The sequence below is a fragment of the Oncorhynchus nerka genome, linkage group LG7, assembly GCF_034236695.1.
Source record: "Oncorhynchus nerka isolate Pitt River linkage group LG7, Oner_Uvic_2.0, whole genome shotgun sequence".
Classification (NCBI taxonomy): Eukaryota; Metazoa; Chordata; class Actinopteri; order Salmoniformes; family Salmonidae; genus Oncorhynchus; species Oncorhynchus nerka.
In genome coordinates, this window is record NC_088402.1 from 73,206,024 (window position 1) to 73,225,277 (window position 19,254).

General features: G+C 42.5%; 1 protein-coding gene across 1 annotated transcript in view; it reads left to right on the plus strand.

Annotated features, from left to right (window-relative positions):
* Positions 1 to 7,046: 7,046 nt before the first annotated feature.
* Positions 7,047 to 19,254, plus strand: part of LOC115132344 (prickle-like protein 1) — a 39,639-nt gene continuing 27,431 nt past the window's right edge. The window contains exon 1 of the mRNA XM_029664912.2: positions 7,047 to 7,441. Within this exon, the coding sequence (XP_029520772.1) occupies positions 7,400 to 7,441 (42 nt within the window). The 5' untranslated portion in view covers positions 7,047 to 7,399. The remainder of the gene's footprint in view (positions 7,442 to 19,254) is intronic.

The following is a 19,254-nucleotide window of genomic DNA, read 5'->3' on the forward strand; positions in this document are numbered from 1 at the left end:
AAAATATTAAAATCAAACATTTATAATATATAAATAATAATATAATATATATATATAAATATATATCAAATAATATATATTTGAATACCCATGTTCTAAAGTTTTCCGACCTTGCCAGAAGGCATACCAGCTAAGACCAGCTATCTTAGCTGGTATGCCTTTAGAACATGGGTATTCAACCGGGGAACCCAGCCTTCGAAAATGTACTATAAATGTTTTACTTGAATGTTTTTATGAATATCGCTAGCAACAACAGACTAAACAAATGTTTTATTATAAAGAGGGAAATATCGATTTTCTAACGATATGAACTTTAGTTCTTTAACTCCTAATATGTAGCTAATTTCACTCGCTGGAGTATCTGACAAGGCTCTGTAAGAGTACCAAAGAGTAACATTACCAGTCGCGGCAAGTGATGCTGGCTGCTGGTAAGCTTTCTTGACTTGGACATTAACTTTTAAAATTCCCTGTCTCAGGTCAGTAAGGATCTCCACTTTATTTTAAGAATGTGAAATGTCAGAATAATAGTAGCGAGAATGATTTATTTCAGCTTCGATTTCTTTCATCACATTCCCAACGGGTCACAAGTTTACATACACTCAATTCGTATTTGGTAGCATTGCCTTTAAATTGTTTAACTTGGGTCAAATGTTTCGGTTAGCCTTCCATAAGCTTCCCACAATAAGTTGGGTGAATTTTGTCCCATTCCTCCTGACAGAGCTGGTGTAATTGAGTCAGGTTTGTAGGCCTCCTTGCTCGCACACACTTTTTCAGTTCTTCCCACACATTTTCTATAGGATTGAGGTCCCGGCTTTGTGATGGCCACTCCAATACCTTGACTTTGTTGTCCTTAAGCCATTTTGCCACAACTTTGGAAGTATGCTTGGGGTCATTGTCCATTTAGAAGACCCATTTGCGACCAAGCTTGAACTTCCTGACTGATGTCTTGAGATGTTGCTTCAATATAGCCACAGAATTTTCCATCCTCATGATGCCATTTATTTTGTGAAGTGCACCAGTCCCTCCTGCAGCAAATCACCCCCACAACATGATGCTGCCACCCCTGTGCTTCACGGTTGGGATGGTGTTCTTTGGCTTGCAATTATCCCCCTTTACCTCCAAACATAACAATGGTCATTATGGCCAAACAGTTCTATTTTTGTTTCATCAGACCAGAGGACATTTCATCAAAAAGTATGATCTTTGTCCCTATTTGCAGTTACAAACCGTAGTCTGGCTTTTTTATGGCAGTTTTTGAGCCGTGGCTTCTTCCTTGCACTTTTCGCACCAAAGTACGTTCATATCTACGAGACAGAACACTTGTCCTTCCTGAGCGGTATGATGGCTGTGTGGTCCCATGGTGTTTATATTTGCGTACTATTGTTTGTACAGATGAATGTGGTACCTTCAGGTGTTTGGAAATTGCTCCCAAGGATGAACCAGACTTGTGGAGGTCTACAATTTTTTTCTGAGGTCTTGGCTGATTTCTTTTGATTTTCCCATGATGTTAAGCAAAGACGCACTGAGTTTGAAGGTAGGCCTTGAAATACTTTCACAGGTACACCTCCAGTTGACTCAAATGATGTCAATTAGCCTATAAGTAGCTTCTAAAGCCATGACATTTTCCAAACTGTTTAAAGGCACAGTCAACTTAGTGTATGTAAACTCTTGACCTGCTGGAATTCTGATACAGTGAATTATAAGTGAAATAATCTGTCTGTAAACAATTGTTGGAAAAATGACTTGTGTCATGCACAAAGTAGATGTCCTAACCGACTTGTCAAAACTATAGTTTGTTAACAATAAATTTGTGGAGTGGTTGAAAAGGGAGTTTCAATGACTCCAACCTTAGTGTATGTAAACTCTGACTTCCACTATAGTTCAGTTCTTTCTGTTGGTATGGTTGTGAGGTATTGTTTGTTTTTGACTACCTACCTGTGTTTGACCATTGCCTGCGACCATGATTCCTGCCTTCTGCGAAGGCATAATAAACATTTGCCACGCTCTGCGCGTGAATCTACTCCTTTTTCTCCCTGAGTATTCATTACAGAATACCTCACCTAAAAACGGAATCGATACAGCGGAGCAACAGCAGAGCCTAACCCAGCAAGGGGAGCTTATGGAGGAAATTGTACATCTTCTCCGCCAGCCTATCCCTACTCCTCCGATGCCCGGTATCGTAACCCATAGCCCTCCTTCGTTCATACCCATGCCTGTAAAATATGACGGCATACTTGGGAAATGTTAGGGATTTCTTACACAATGCAGCAAATACATTGAGCACAGCCCCACTAACTTCGCCACCGACAAGAGCAGGGTGGATTTTGTTGTCTCTACTCACAGGCAAAGCACTGGATTGGGCCACCTCCTCTTCAAAGAGGTACACTGTGCTAACAAACCTCCAAACGTGCTTCAAGGCCATACAACACTCCTTCCGTGGCCTTCAACTGCTCTTAAATGCTAGTAAAACTAAATGCATGCTCTTCAACCGATAGCTGCCCGCACCCGCCCGACTAGCATCACTACTCTGGACGGTTCTGTCTTAGAATATGTGGACAACTATAAATACCTAGGTGTCTGGCTAGACTGCAAACTCTCCTTCCATACTCACATTAAGCATCTCCAATCCAAAGTTAAATCTAGAATCGGCTTCATACTTCGCAACAAAGCATCCTTCAGTCATGCTGCCAAACATACCCTTGTAAAACTGACTATCCTACCGATCCTTGACTTCGGTGATGTCATTTACAAAATAGCCTCCAACACTCTACTCAGTAAATTGGATGCAGTCTATCACAGTGCCATCTGTTTTGTCACCAAAGCCCCATATACTACCCACCACTGCGACTTGTATGCTCTCGTTGGCTGGTCCTCACTACATATATGTCGCCAAACACACTGGCTCCAGGTAATCTATAAGTCTTTGCTAGGTAAAGCTCTGCCTTATCTCAGCTCACTGGTCACCGTAGCACGCGCTCCAGCAGGTATATTTCACTGGTCATCCCCAAAGCCAACACCCCCTTTGGTCGCCTTTCCTTCCAGTTCTCTGCTGGAAATGACTGGAACGAATTGCAAAAATCACTGAAGTGGGAGACTTATATCTCCCTCACAAACTTTAAACCTCAGCTGTCAGAGCAGCTTACCGATCACTGCAGCTGTACACAGCCCATCTGTACATAGCCCATCCAACCAACTACCTACCTCATCCACATATTTGTTTTTCTGCTCTTTTGCACGCCTGTATTTCTACTTGCACATCCTCATCTGCGCATCTATCACTCCAGTGTAAATTTAATTACTTTGCCACTATGGCCTATTTATTGCCTTTCCTCCTTACTTCATTTGCACAAACTGTATCCAGATTTTTCTATTGTGTTATTGACTGTATGTTTGTTTATTCCATGTGTAACTCTGTGTTGTTTTTGTCGCACTGCTTTGCTTTATCTTGGCTAGGTGGCAGTTGTAAATGAGAACTTGTTCTCAACTGGCCTACCTGGTTAAATAAAGGTGAAAAAAAAGGTATTTGATCATTCTCCCTCCGGTCGTCCTATAGAAGACCTCCTCATAGAACTTCAACAAGGATGCAATTCAGCTGCCGAGTATGCCTTCGAGTTCCGCACCAAGGCTGCAGGGAGTGGATGGAATGAGGCTGCAGAGTATGCCCTCGAGTTCCGCACCAAGGCTGCAGGGAGGGGATGGAATGAGGCTGCAGAGTATGCCCTCGAGTTCCGCACCATGGCTGCAGGGAGTGGATGGAATGAAGGCTGCTTTACTTACCGTCTACCGAAGAGGGCTCAAAGGGAACTTCCGGCGGAGCTGGCCTGTAGAGATGACCTTCAGGATTTAAATCAATACATTCGTATGTCCGCCGACCGCCGAAGAACTCTGCCACCCAGGAACCCGAAACCTTCTCTTTCCATGATTCCGTCATCCCGTCTGAGTCTTCCAGAGCCCATGCAGTTGGGCCATGCTCCTCTCTCGTGTACCAAAGTCAAAAGCGGATCCAAGAAGGGCTCTGTGGAGGGAAAGATCATCTACTCAGCCATTGCCCTGTTCGCCCCCCACGGAGGGATGAGAAAGGGTCCCTCCGCTGCCATGCAGGTAGCCGTGTTCTTATTTCTAAATATCTCCCAGAAGCAATTCTCCATCCCAGTATTGATAACCGTGAAGGGGGTTACCAAGTACGTAGAAGGCTTGATAGATTCGGGAGCAGCATGTCATTTTATCGATCACCAGCTAGTACAAGAGCTTGACATTGATCTAACACCTGTCACCCCTCTTTCTCCCTTAAGGATTAACACCCTGGACAGGCAGCCATTGGGCACGGGCTTCATCACGCACCTGACACAGAGCTTCAGACCCTCCAGATTGGAGTCTTCCACACTGAAACCATTCAACTCATGGAACTCTCATCCCCCAAACAGCCACTCATCCTTGGACACCCCTGGCTTTGTCGTCGTGAACCTGCCATTTCATGGCAACAAGGTGAACTACTGTCCTGCTCTTTACCTGCTTCTCCAGTTGTCTCAGCCTACCCTGTAGAGCCACCACCATTGAGGACTCTGCCTCAGCAGTGCCACCCACCATACCATCTGAATACGTCCAGTACAGAAATGTCTTCAGCAAAGTCAAGGCCTCCACTCTGCCACCACATCGCCCAGGAGACTGTGCTATTGACTTACTCCCTGGAGTGTCCCCACTGAAGGACTGTGTTTACCCCCTATCTATCCCAGAAAATGAGGCAATGGAGAACTACATTTGATGAATCACTCAAACGGTTTCATTCATCCTTCTTCTTCGAAGAAGAATCCCTCATCTCCCTTCCGGGAAGCTTCAACCTTTGCCAATCCCTCACAGACCCTGTTCCCACATAGCTGTTGACTTCATCACAGGCCTTCCTGAATCCTCTAGTAACACCACCATCCTTGTCATGGACCGTTTTTCAAAAATGTGTCGTCTGGTTCCCCTTCCTCATTTACCTAACACCATGGAATTGTCTGAGTGTATGTTTCAGCAGGTGTTCCATCTGTATGTGATTCCCGGAGGACATTGTCTCTGACCGCAGGCCCCAGTTTGTCTCCCGGGTGTGGCGAGCTTTCTGTGACCGACTGGGGGTCGCCCTCAGCCTCTCCTCCGGGTACCACCCCCGGACCAACGGGCAGACGGAACACCTGAACCAAGAAATAGGGAAGTATCTCCGGCAACAATGTTCTGCCTCTCCACACGACTGGAGTCAGTATACGGCCTGGGCTGAATACGCTCAGAACTCACTCATGCACTCATCCCTCCTCCTTACTCCATTTCAGTGTGTCCTTGGTTACCAACCCCCCCATGTTTCCCAGTGCCAGGTGTAGCCTGGTACTGTCCCAGCTGTCGATGACTGGTTTCGACGTAGTGAGCGGGAATGTGAGACCGCTCACAGTCATCTGCAGGAAGCCTCTAATACTCAGAAACGCTTTGCCGACAGACGCCGCCGACCTATGCTACTCCTTCACCCCGGACAGCGTGTGGCTCTCTACCAGAGACATCCACCTCCCCTGCAAAAAGTTCTGTCCTCGTTTCATTGGTACCTTCAAGATAACACATCGCATCAACCCTGTCACGTACCGCCTCCAGTTACCCCATCAGTATAAAAATCTCCTCATCCTTCCATGGGTCTCTGTTAAAACCGGTCACCTCCAGTCTCTACCCGCAGTGCGCCCCCACCGCTGGACATCAGAGGGGAACCTGCCTACGCCATACGGGCCATCCTTGATTCCAAACGCCTGAGAGGTCGCATCCACTACGTAGTGGACTGGGAAGGTTATGGGCCTGAAGACCGGTCCTGGGTCCCCGATCAAGACATCCTCGACCCAGAGATGATTCAGGCATTTCACCATAACCGTCTGGGCATCAGCCTCAAGGTCAGTCCCCGACCTTGTTGAACCAACCTGCCGGACCTAGCCCCTGAGATAGGCGTCCATCTCTGCTCCCCTCTCCTTTTTGTTCATCGATTTCACCTGTGTCTGTTTCTCACCTGGTCTCATCCAGCTCTCCCTGAGACACTCTCCCTGTGTCTATCTATTTAGTTATTTATGTTTGTATGGTTGTGAGATATTGTTTGACTAATAATGAAAAAACTGTTTACCTACCAGATCTATTCATTTTCAAATGTTGATTACTTGTCCTTGCTATTATCCTTCATCAGATGGTAAGACAAGACATGTGGAAAGAAAAATGTTTTGCAAACATATTATGGGGGTCACTGGTTTCCCTGGGCAGGGTTTCCTGGGCAAGAAAAGGTTGACGACCTTCTAAAGTAAGCAATAACTAAATCTACTGAATATGACTCACATGTATTTCAATCTTTTACCCAGATTTTAGCAGAGAAGCATATTGTAAGGTTCTGCTTTTCTTTTCTTAGTCAACCTTGTGTTATTTTTCATTGTGTTCTTGAACGTAGCCCTGTTTCTTTGTGTTCTGGAACGTAGCCCTGTCATTCATTTTTGTTCATTGATTTCACCTGTGTTCATTTCTCACCTGGTCTCATCAGCTCCCTATTTAGTTTAGTTCTTTCTGTTTGTATGGTTGTGCGGTATTGATTGTATTTGACTACCAACCTGTGTTTGACCATTGCCTGCGACCATGATTCCTGCCTTCTGCGAAGGCGTAATAAACATCTGCCGCGCTCTACGCATGAATCTACACCCTTTTATCGCTGAGTATTCATTACAGAATACTTAAAAACGCCTAAAAACGCAATGGATTCAGCGGAGCTACAGTGGCGCCTAACCCAGCAAGAGGAGCGTATGGAGTATTCACAACACATATTTAGCTTCTTTTTTAAAAATGCCACCAGTAGCCCTGTTTGGAGTTATGCTTAGATATGCAGGAAAATATACATATTTTACATAGACTTAAGCATAATGATTATAGGTATTTGAAAAAAATGCGAAATTCTCAATTATGGGCGGGGGCCTAGCCCCCCTCAGGACCACCCTGCAGCCATCCTCATGTACTTTGTTCCCCTTCAGATGTTTTGGGGTGCATGATGCCCCTGGTGCCCTCTACCTTTAAAAAGTTGACTCCTCGTGGCCCGAGTGTTTTCTTATTAATGCAACAGATGGGCAATATTGAAGAACCTCAACGCCAGTACAGTGTTCATCCGTGCTCAATAAGTGCAGTCATCTCGGTGTAGCGTGCTTACGTATGCGTCAGTAATTTTCAGACGACTCCAGCAAATTGACTGCGTAAAACTCCAAGAAGAGGGGGTTTGTACAATTTGGTACTGTATTTGGGACACAGCGTATCGGAACATATTTTACGTTATGTGAATTTAGATGCTTCATGTATCTACCTATTTAAATACTCTCCCATACTATTTGGAAACAACGAAGCCGCTTGTTCTTTAACCATCGACATGTTCAAGCGCGGATCTAAAAAACGACGGTCGAATCGCTCGGTAAGTAGAATGGCCAGAACTACAGGTTAAAACATTGTGCTTATTTTTTTTTGTTTTTCAGTCCGTGGTATAGGCCTACTGTTTTCTGGCACGTACTTAAGACATTATTGACATATAATAGCTTTTCGAAGTGTATGTAGTTAATTACTTACAAATAAAGATAATCAAAGTTGGAAGAACTAAATAGGCTATGTGGTTGTTTTTTTTGCTAACGTTGTGTTATTCGGATTGGTTATAGACCTGCCTATGCGTTATGATATAATTGGACAAGTTGCTTTACTTCTCTTGATTTAGTTTACAGAATCCGTTCTTTGTTTTCTGAGTTGAGATGAATCATGGTTGCGTGGGAGGGGCGTACGGTCACCTACGTCATTGGCATTTACCTGCACAGGTTAGGCAGGCAACTTATAGCCCAAAGTATAGCCTTCCACTCACCGACCCCAGCCCGCACACTCTTAGGGAGCTCTGTCTGACACACACTCATATTTTTTTTAATGTACACACACTTGTTGCTCAAAGGCAAGGTAGTCTTAAAAATGTTTTTATTTAAGAACATTGACTCACCAATGCATTTGAGTTTACACCTATGACTAGTGCCAGGGAGGACATTGTTTTTTTTTCAGTAAGGGAGTTGAACCATTCAGTCATGGAGGACTAGTATAGCTGTTGTTATACTAAACATCTGGCTTCTAGCATACTTGGAGCATTTCCAATGCCCTTAAAAGTGAATCCCACTATAATTATACTGGGCTGTTGGCATGTGGAACTCGCCACACACAACAGATCCACACTATGGTCCCATTTAGGGTCTGCTGTATTCCTGACTGCTCTGTATCTACAGTATCGATTCTATAAGAACTTCAGTAGAAGGTGAAATGGTATGTGGACATTATATAAGACATTGATACATACACATTGTAAAGAGTTATTATTGCAATTTCAAGAAGGCACATAAAAAGGCATATCCAGGGAGTTTGTGTCTCCTTTCCTCTGCAGGAGCTTCCAAAATGGGAATAAAGCTTTTAGTCAGCGTCATTTTAGTAGCCTGAAGCAATCCTCCCAATGGAAACTAAAAACACAGGTAGTTAAGACATGCAAAAGCTGCAGAATTATGCCTACTCAGTTTTGTTATGAATCACTTGAAAGGGTGGTTTTGAGGTCAAGACACAACACAGTAAGCCAGCTGGTGAGTTTAGTTGGTGTCAGCCTCTCTTAGTCAAAGAGAGGATTCATTTTCAGGAAGCAATAAAAGCATTCTTTGCAGAAAATATATGCCACACTGAAGTACTTGTATTAAATCCCTATTGACGACAACAAATATTATCCCAGGTGTACAGTAGATTCCTTATGAGGTAAAAACCTGAACACATCAACGTGTATCAAAGGTACAGAACCTGTGAATTGCAAAGATAAACAAAAGGCTGTGTGATGTTTACATGCAGTATGGTATTGTCAACGCTCAAAAGGGATGGGGATGTGTTCCTGACCGTTCCCAAGAGAAAGGGATGGGGATGTGTTCCTGACCGTTCCCGAGAGAAGAGAAAGATGTGTGTGGTGTTGATGGTTAGGTGAAGCGTTCCCTGCAGGCTGTGTTTTTGATGTCTCCAGCCCAGTGAGGAGTGTAACAACTCAACCCAACATGCCTTTAGTGATTTTGGCTGCACAGGCCTGTGACCCATGACTTCTCCACTGTTAACGTTGAACTCCTCAAACACAGCGGGAAAACTATACGTAAAACATTGTTTTATGACTAAGCTAAACACCCTGCTGGCTCCATTACAGCATCTGTTCTTATATGCATTGTAACAATGTTGTTACTATATATATACATTGTTATAACATGAGTATAAGGAGGGGTGAAAGTAGAATACATTATTTCCCGGTAAGGGTCCACCTATGCGTGCACGCGCTTGTCAAATAATCACTTCAGGGCTCCTTTACTAAGCTACCTTTCAACCCATTTAGTTCATTTGAGTCAGTAAGGCCTCATGCCCAGAGCACGTATTAGTGGCCGCAACCGGACTAGATTGTGACCGGCTCTTGGCGGAATGCATTGCTTGACTGCCGTGAGGGTGATAAGCACAATGTTGTTCGTGAACTGCAACCCCTCCCCCAAATGAATCCTCTCGAGTTTGAGTTTGTAGAGCAGAGGCTGTGTATGTTTTGGTTCTACAAAGCTGTGTCCATCGTAACATTCAATAATCAATTCATTGCATTCATTCTTGCAGCATGCGATCAATTATGAGTTCTAAACATTAATATGAATCCTGCTGTAGGGCTCATAGCGGCCAGCACTAGTAGGTCTAACGAACAACTAAAATTAACAAGTCTCTCAGAAAAACGATTCATGACTCTCGAGTCAGTAAAAAGAGTTGTTAAAAAAAATAAAAACTTTGCGAACTGCACATCACTAACGTACATCCACTGAGTGTACAAAACATTAAGAACACCTATTTCCATGACAGACTGACCAGGTGAAAGCTATGATCCCTTATTGATGTCACTTGTTAAATCCACTTCATCAGTGAAGATGAAGGGTAGGAGACAGGTTAAAAAGGATTTTTAACAATTGAGACATTGCTTCTGTATGTGTGCCATTCAGAGGGTGAATGGGCAAGACAAAAGATTTAACTGCCTTTGAACAGAGTATGGTAGTAGGTGCCAGGCCCACCGGTTTGTGTCAAGAACTGTAACACTGCTGGGTTTTTCATGCTCAACAGTTTCCCGTGTGTATCAAGAATAGTCCACCACCCAAAGGAAATCCAGCCAACTAGACACAACTGTCAGCATCCCTGTGGAACGCTTCCGACACCATGTCCTGACGAATTGAGGCTGTTCTGAGGGCAAAAGGGGGGTGCAACTCAATATTACGAAGGTGTTTCTAATGTTTTGTACACTCATTGTATTTTCAGCCTCCAAACAGTGGTGAATGGAAAGAAACGTCTGTTACACAACATTTTGGCAATTGTCATTACGCTCCTAGAAGAAAAGGTGTTATCCAGAACCTATAATGGTTCTCCGGCTTTCCCAAATAGAAAAACCCTTTTGAAGAACCGTTTTTTGATCCAGGTAGAACCTTTTTTGGTTCCGTGACGAACCCATTCCACAGAGGGTTCTACATGGAGCCCAAAAGGGTTCTAACTGAAAGCAAAACCGTTTCTGTTATGGGGACAGCAAAGTAACCATTTTGGAACCCTTTTTCTAAGTGTGTAGGCCAGAATTTATGCATCCACTGCTGTTCGCGTATCTCGGCCACTCATCTCTGCCTTGTCAAAATGTCAGTGTTCTCGTTGAACCACATCACACTATGGAGTGTAGGCTATACCATCTATTTTCAAGACCTTTCGCAAATTTTTATGAGGTAATGATAAATAGTTGTATAATAACTGTAGGCTTTCTTGATTTTATTTTTAATCATTGTCATAGGCTTATGTTTTTACCGGTACGGCATACCCCCAGTATTTATTTTGCCAGGACATAGTACCCCAAAATGTTACCCAAAATTGCCATTACAGTTGTGGCCAAAAGTTTTGAGAATGACACAAATATTAATTTCCACAAAGTTTGCTGCTTCAGTGTCTTCAGATATTTTTGCCATATGTTACTATAGAATACTGAAGTATAATTACAAGCATTTCAAAGGTGTCAAAGGCTTTTATTGACAATTACATGAAGTTGATGCAAAGAATCAATATTTGCAGTGTTGACCCTTCTTTTTCAAGACCTCTGCAATCTGCCCTGGCATGCTGTCAATTAACTTCTGGGCCACATCCTGACTGATGGCAGCCCATTTTTGCATAATCAATGCTTGAAGTCTGTCAGAATTTGTGGGTTTTTGTTTGTCCATCCGCCTCTTGAGGATTGACCACAAGTTCTCAATGGGATTAAGGTCTGGGGAGTTTCCTGGCCATGGACCCAAAATATCAATGTTTTGTTCCCGAGCCACTTAGTTATCACTTTTGCCATATGGCAAGGTGCTCCATCATGCTGGGAAAGGCATTGTTCATCACCAAACTGTTCCTGGATGGTTGGGGGAAGTTGCTCTCGGAGGATGTGTTTGTACCATTCTTTATTCATGGCTGTGTTCTTAGGCAAAATTGTGAGTGATCCCACTCCCTTGGCTGAGAAGCAACCCCACACATGAATGGTCTCAGGATGCTTTACTGTTGGCATGACACAGGACTGATGGTAGCGCTCACCTTGTCTTCTCCGGACAAGCTTTTTTCCGGATGCCCCAAACCATTGGAAAGGGGATTCATCAGAGAAAATGACTTTACCCCAGTCCTCAGCAGTCCGATCCCTGTACATTTTGCAGAATAGCAGTCTGTCCCTGATGTTTTTCCTGGAGAGAAGTGACTTCTTTGCTGCCCTTCTTGACACCAGGCCATCCTCCAAAAGTCTTCGCCTCACTGTGTGAGCAGATGCACTCACACCTACCTGCTGCCATTCCTGAGCAAGCTCTGTACTGGTGGTGCCCCGATCCCGCAGCTGAATCAACTTTAGGAGACAGTCCTGGCGCTTGCTGAACTTTCTTGGGCGCCCTGAATCCTTCTTCACAACAATTGAACCGCTCTCCTTGAAGTTCTTGATGATAAATGGTTGATTTAGGTGCAATCATACTGACAGCAATATCATAGCCTGTGAAGCCCTTTTTGTGCAAAGCAATGATGACGGTGCGTGTTTCCTTGCAGGTAACAATGGTTAACAGAGGAAGAACAATGATTCCATGCACCACCCTCCTTTTAAAGCTTCCAGTCTGTTATTCGAACTCAATCAGCATGACAGAGTGATCTCCAGCCTTGTCCTCGTCAACCCTCACACCTGTGTTAATGAGAGAATCACTGACATGATGTTAGCTGGTCCTTTTGTGGCAGGGCTGAAATGCAGTGGAAATGATTTTTGGGGGTTCAGTTCATTTGCATGGCAAAGAAGGACTTTGCAATTAATTGCAATTCATCTGATCACTCTTCATAACATTCTGGAGTATATGCAAATTGCCATCATACAAACTGAGGCAGCAGACTTTGTGAAAATGAATATTTGTGTCATTTTCAAAACTTTTTGCCACGACTGTACATGACTATGATGGCACTGGTCAGCTTTTAGGTTTAACGCTTTACCCAACTTTGTGGCCCTTACAATCTATCTGACTGCTGTGTTCACATAGCCATGACATGCATGAGCCTGAGAACAAACACACAATATCTGATCCCCACCTTGTAATAACAAAAAATGCTGATATCAAGGTCATAGGCAGTAACTAAAGTAGGATGCGTGTATACAGTTGAAGTCAGACGTTTACATACACCTTAGCCAAATACATTTAAACTCAGTTTTTCACAATTCCTGATATTTAAATCTAGTAAAAATTCCCTGTCTTAGGTCAGTTAGGTTCACCGCTTTATTTTAAGAATGTGAAATGTCAGAATAATAGTTGAGAGTGATTTATTTTGTATTTTATTTCTTTCATCACATTCCCAGTGGGTCAGAAGTTTACATACACTCAATTAGTATTTGGTAGCATTGTCTTTAAATTGTTTAACTTGGGTCAAATGTTTCAGGTAGCCTTCCAGAAGCTTCCCACAATAAGTTGGGTGAATTTTGGCCCATTCCTCCTGACAGAGCTGGTGTAACTGAGTCAGGTTTGTTGGCTTCCTTGCTCGCCCACACTTTTTCAGTTCTGCCCACAAATGTTCTATCTGATTGATGTCAGGGCTTTGTGATGGCCACTCCAATACCTTGACTTTGTTGTCCTTAACCTCTCTAGGGTATGTGGGACACTAGCGAAATTCAAATACAGAAATACTCATTATAAAAACTCATTAAAGATACAACTATTTTACATAAGGTTTAAAGATGAACCTCTTGTGAATCCAACCACGGTGTCAGATTTCACAAATGCTTTACGGCGAAAGCATACCTTACAATTATTTGAGAACAATGCCCAGCAGACAAATCATTACAAACAGTAACCAGCCAAGTAGAAGAGTTACACAAGTCAGAAATAGAGATAAAATTAATCACTTACCTTTGATGATCTTCATATGGTTGCACTCAAAAGACATTCATTTATTCAATAAATGTTCCCTTTGTTCGATAGTCTCTCTTTATATCCGAAAACCTCCGTTTTGTTCTCGCGTTTTCTTCAGTAATCCACAGGCTCAAACGCAGTCATAACAGGCAGACAAAAAAATCCAAATTGTTTCCGTAAAGTTCATAGAAACATGTCAAACTATGTTTATATTCAATCCTCAGGTTGTTTTTAGCCTAAATAATCAATAATATTTCAACCGGACAATAACGTCGTCAATATAAAAGGTAAACAAGAAAGGCACTCTCTCGGTCGCACGCATGAAAAAGCTCTGACACGGCAGGGTCCACTCATCCAGACTGCTCTTACTCCCTCATTTTTCAGAATACAAGCCTGAAACAATTTCTAAAGACTGTTGACATCTAGTGGAAGGCATAGGAACTGCAATTTGAGTCCTAAGTCAATGGATACTGTAATGGCATTGAATAGAAAACTACACACACAAAAATCCTACTTCCTGAATGGATTTTTCTCCGGTTTTCGCCTGCCAAATAAGTTCTGTTATACTCAGACATTATTTTAACAGTTTTGGAAACTTTAGAGCGTTTTCTATCCAAATCTACTAATTATAGGATATGCATATCTTCTGGGCCTGAGTAGAAGGCTGTTTAATTTGTGCACGCTTTTCATCCAAAATTCCAAATGCTGCCCCCTACCCTAGAGAAGTTAAGCTATTTTGCCACAACATTGGAAGTGTGCTTGGGGGTCATTGTCCATTTGGAAGACCCATTTGCGACCAAGTTTGAACTGATGTCATGAGATTTTGCTTCAATATAGCCACATAATTTTCCTACCTCATGATGCCATCTATTTTGTGAAGTGCACCAGTCCCTCCTGCAGCAAAGTACCCCACACCATGATGCTGCCACCCTTGTGTTCTTTGGCTTGCAAGCCTCCCCCTTTTACCTCCAAACATAATGATGGTCAAAATGGACAAATATTTTTGTTTCATCAGACCAGAGGACATTTCTCCAAAAGGTACGATCTTTGTCCCCATGTGCAGTTGTTAACCGTAGTCTGACTTTTTCTATTGCGGTTTTGGAGCAGTGGCTTCTTTCTTGCTGAGCGGCCTTTCAGGTTATGTCGATATCGGACTCGTTTTACTGTGGATATAGATACTTTCGTACCCGTTTCCTCCAGAATCTTCACAAGGTCCTTTGCTGTTGTTCTGGGATTGATTTGCACTTTTCACACCAAAGTACGTTCATCTCTAGGACACAGAACGCATCTCCTTCCTGAGCGGTATGATTACTGCGTGGTCCCATGGTGTTTATACTTGCGTACTATTGTTTGTACAGATGAACGTGGTTGTTAGGTATGTGTAACTGGATGTAAGGGAGTCAGGCACAGGAGAGCAGAAGTTGGGAGCAGAAGCTGGGTAGCCAAAGGAGCCTTTTATTTTGGCGAACAAAAACCCACGGCACTAAGAACACTAAACACAATATGGGTTGACATAACCCAGCGCAAACAAGTCTAACGTGCACATACACGAAACCACAAACATATTATATTCACGTCTAATGCTGAGGAAATTGAAACCAGGTGTGTAGGAAGGCAATACAAATGGAAAACTGAAAGGTGGATCGGCGATGGCTAGAAAGCCGGTGACGTCGACCGCTGTAAGCCGCCCGAACAAGGAGAGGAACCGACTTCGGCGGAAGTCGTGACAGTGGTACCTTCAGGCATTTGGAAATTGCTCACAAGAATGAACCAGACGTGTGGAGGTCTACAATTTTTTTCCTGAGGTCTTAGCTGATTTCTTTTGATTTTCCCATGAAATCAAGCAAAGAGGCACTGAGTTTGAAGGTAGGCCTTGAAATACATCCACAGGTACACCTCCAGGTGACTCAAATGATGCAAATTATCCTATCAGAAGCTTCTAAAGCCATGACATAATTTTCTGGAATTTTCCAAACTGTTTAAAGGCACAGTCAACTTAGTGTATGTAAACTTCTGGCCTACTGGAATTGTGATACAGTGAATTATAAGTGAAATAATATCTCTGTCAACAATTGTTGGAAAAATTACGTGTCACGCACAAAGTAGATGTCCTAACCAACTTGCCAAAACTATAGTTTGTTTACAAGAAATTTGTGGAGTGGTTGAAAAACGAGTTTTAACGACTCCAACCGTGTATGTAAACTTCTGACTTCAACTGTATGTCACACATGCAGTTTATTACCTCACTTCCTTCGTCAGCAGTCCCCACCCATCACATCCCCTACTTCAGAAAGCAAAATAGCCTAACCCACTGCAGGGCCATAAACCTGATGTATATTATCTCTTTCTAGGAGATGTGAAGGAAACTCATGAAACCCACAATAATCCACTTTACTTTGACTTAGTATGTGAGAGTTTTCTTGACATCATCTCCTTCACATGTTCTCTAGCACATGATGCATTTCTCCTCCCTGCTCTTGTCTTCATTCATGGAAAAATAAGCTAAAGGAGCCAAAGTTGTATGATGGATCTGAAGTTTCCATTACAAACTTTATTCGTCATGGTAATGATATGCAGATAACATCCCCTCTCTCTCTGTTTGCACCATGAAGTTAATTAGAACCAGCATGGCAGGTTTGGATGCATTTCTTTCTGGATCAGTTTACAGATGGGACTGTTCTAATACTGGCTTTTACTCCATGAGCAGAATGGATCAGCTTTATGAGGATGGCGTTTGACCTTGTGTTTGTTGTTTATGCACTATTATAAAGGAATTCATATGCAGTACATAAACTCAAGGCCTACAACCATTATCTGAACATATGACTCCTGGCATTGATCAAATGTTTACATTGATTTTAAGGTCAGAGAGCAGTGTGCTTTTATCGTCAATATGTTTGGGATTTCACTGCTGAGTACAGTGCATTCGGAAAGTATTCAGACCCTTAGAAAATTTCCACATTTTGTTACGTTACAGCCTAATTATAAAATGTATTAGATTGATGAGGGAAAAAAACTATCTACACACAATAACCCATAATTAAAAAGCAAAAACAGGAAACCGTAAATATCACATTTACGTACGTTTTCAGACTAGAGGTCGACTGATTATGATTTTTCAACGCCGATACCGATTTTTGGAGGACCAAAAAAAGCCGATACCGATTACTCGGCCAATTTTTATAATTTTTATTTATTTGTATTAATGACAATTACAACAATACTGAATGAACACTTATTTGAACTTAATATAATACATTTTAGCCTCAAATAAATAATGAAACATGTTCAATTTGGTTTAAATAATGCAAAAACAAAGTGTTGGAGAAGAAAGTTAAAGTGCAACATGTGCCATGTAAGAAAGCTAACGTTTCAGTTCCTTGCTCAGATCATGAGAACATATGAAAGCTGGTGGTTCCTTTTAACATGAGTCTTCCATATTCCCAGGTAAGAAGTTTTAGGTTGTAGTTATTATAGGACTATTTCTCTCTATAGGATTTGTATTTCATATACCTTTGACTATTGGATGTTCTTATAGGCACTTTAGTATTGCCAGTGTAACAGTATAACTTCCGTCCCTCTCCTCGCTCCTACCTGGGCTCAAACCAGGAACACATCGACAACAGCCATCCTCGAAGCAGCGTTACCCATCGCTCCACAAAACCCGCAGCCCTTGCAGAGCAAGGGGAACAACTACTCCAAGTCTCAGAGCGAGTGACGTTTGAAACGCTATTAGCGTGCAACCCGCTAACTAGCTAGCCATTTCACATTGGTTACACCAACCTAATCTCAGGAGTTAATAGGCTTGAAGTCATAAATAGCGCAATGCTTGAAGAACAGCGAAGAGCTGCTAGCAAAATGCACGAAAGTGCTGTTTGAATGAATGCTTACGAGCCTGCTGGTGCCTACCATCGCTCAGTCAGAATGCTCTTTCAAATCATAGACTTAATTGTAACATAATAACACACAGAACTACGAGTCTTAGGTCATTAATATGGTTGAATCTGGAAACTATCATCTCGAAAACAAAACATTTATTATTTCAGTGAAATACGGAACCGTAACGTATTTTATCTAATGGGTGGCATCCCTAAGTCTAAATATTCCTGTTACATTCCACAACCTTCAATGTTATGTCATAATTACGTAAAATTCTGGCAAATTAGTTCGCAACGAGCTAGGCGGCCCAAACTGTTGCATATACCCTGACTCTGTGTGCAATGAACGCAAGAGAGGTGACACAATTTCACCTGGTTAATATTGCCTTCTAACCTGGATTTCTTTTAGCTAAATATGCAGGTTTAAAAATATATACTTCTGTGTATTGATTTTAAGAAAGGCATTGATGTTTATGGTTAGGTACACGTTGGAGCAACTACAGTCCTTTTTCGCGAATGCGCACCGCATCGATTATGTGCAACGCAGGACACGCTAGATAAACTAGTAATATCGTCAACCATGAGTACTTAACTAGTGATTGATTGTTTTTTATAAGATAAGTTTAATGCTAGCTAGCAACTTACCTTGGCTTCTTACTGCATTTGCGTAACAGGCAGGCTCCTCACGAGGCAGATGGTTAGAGCGTTGGACTAGTTAACTGTAAGGTTGCAAGATTGAATCCCCGAGCTGACAAGGTAAAAATCTGCCGTTCTGCCCCTGAACAAGGCAGTTAACCCACTGTACCTAGGCCGTCATTGAAAATAAGAATGTGTTCTTAAATGACTTGCCTAGTTAAATAAAGATTAAATAAAGGTGTAAAAAATCTAATCGGACAAATCGACGTCCAAAAATAACGATTTCCGATTGTTATGAAAACTTGAAATCTGCCCTAATTAATCGGCCATACCGATTTAATCGGTCAACCTCTAATTAAAACCCTTCACTCAGTACTTTGTTGAAGCACCTTTGGTAGTGATTACAGCCTAGAGTCTTCTTGGGTATGGCGCTAAAAGCTTAGCACACCTATATTTGGGGAGTTTCTCCCATTCTTCTCTGCAGATTCTTCATGTGCCTTTTACTGAGGAGTGGCTTCTGTCTGGCCACTTTACCATAAAGGCCTGATTGGTGGAGTGCTGCAGAGATGGTTCTCCTTCTGGAATTTTCCCATCCCCACAGAGGAACTCTGAAGCTTTGTCAAAGTGACCATCTTGTTCTTGGTCACCTCCCTGACAAAGGCCCTTCTCCCCCTGATTGCTCAGTTTGGCCGGGCGGCCAGCTCTAGGAAGCGTCTTGGTGGTTCCAAACTTCTTCCATGTCAGAATGATGGAGGACCGTCAATTCTGCAGACATTTTTTGGTACCCTTCCCCAGATCTGTGCCTCGGCACAATCCTGTGTCGGAGCTCTACCGACAATTCCTTTGACCTCATGGCTTGGTTTTTGCTCTTACATGCACTGTCAACTGTGGGACCTTATATAGACAGGTGTGTGCCTTTCCTTCTTCATCCATTTTAGAATAAGGCTGTAATGTAACAACATTTGCAAAAAGGGAAGGGTTCTCAATACTTCCCGAATACCCTGTATACTGATTTAACCACACTTGTACTGAACCGAACAGTACTGTACTGGCCTAACAGTTGTTAGATAACATTTTATGCGTCTTTATTGCATTTACATATGCTCCTTCTCTGCAGGCTTTGTACAGTATATAGTACTTCTGTTATTTGCTCTAACCACAATGCATGATTTGCATGCCCTCTCTCTCCATTCCTCTCTTCTCTCCCCAGAATTCTAATCTTCCATTTGTCAATACAACACGATTGGTATTTTCCTCCCCTGTTTTTC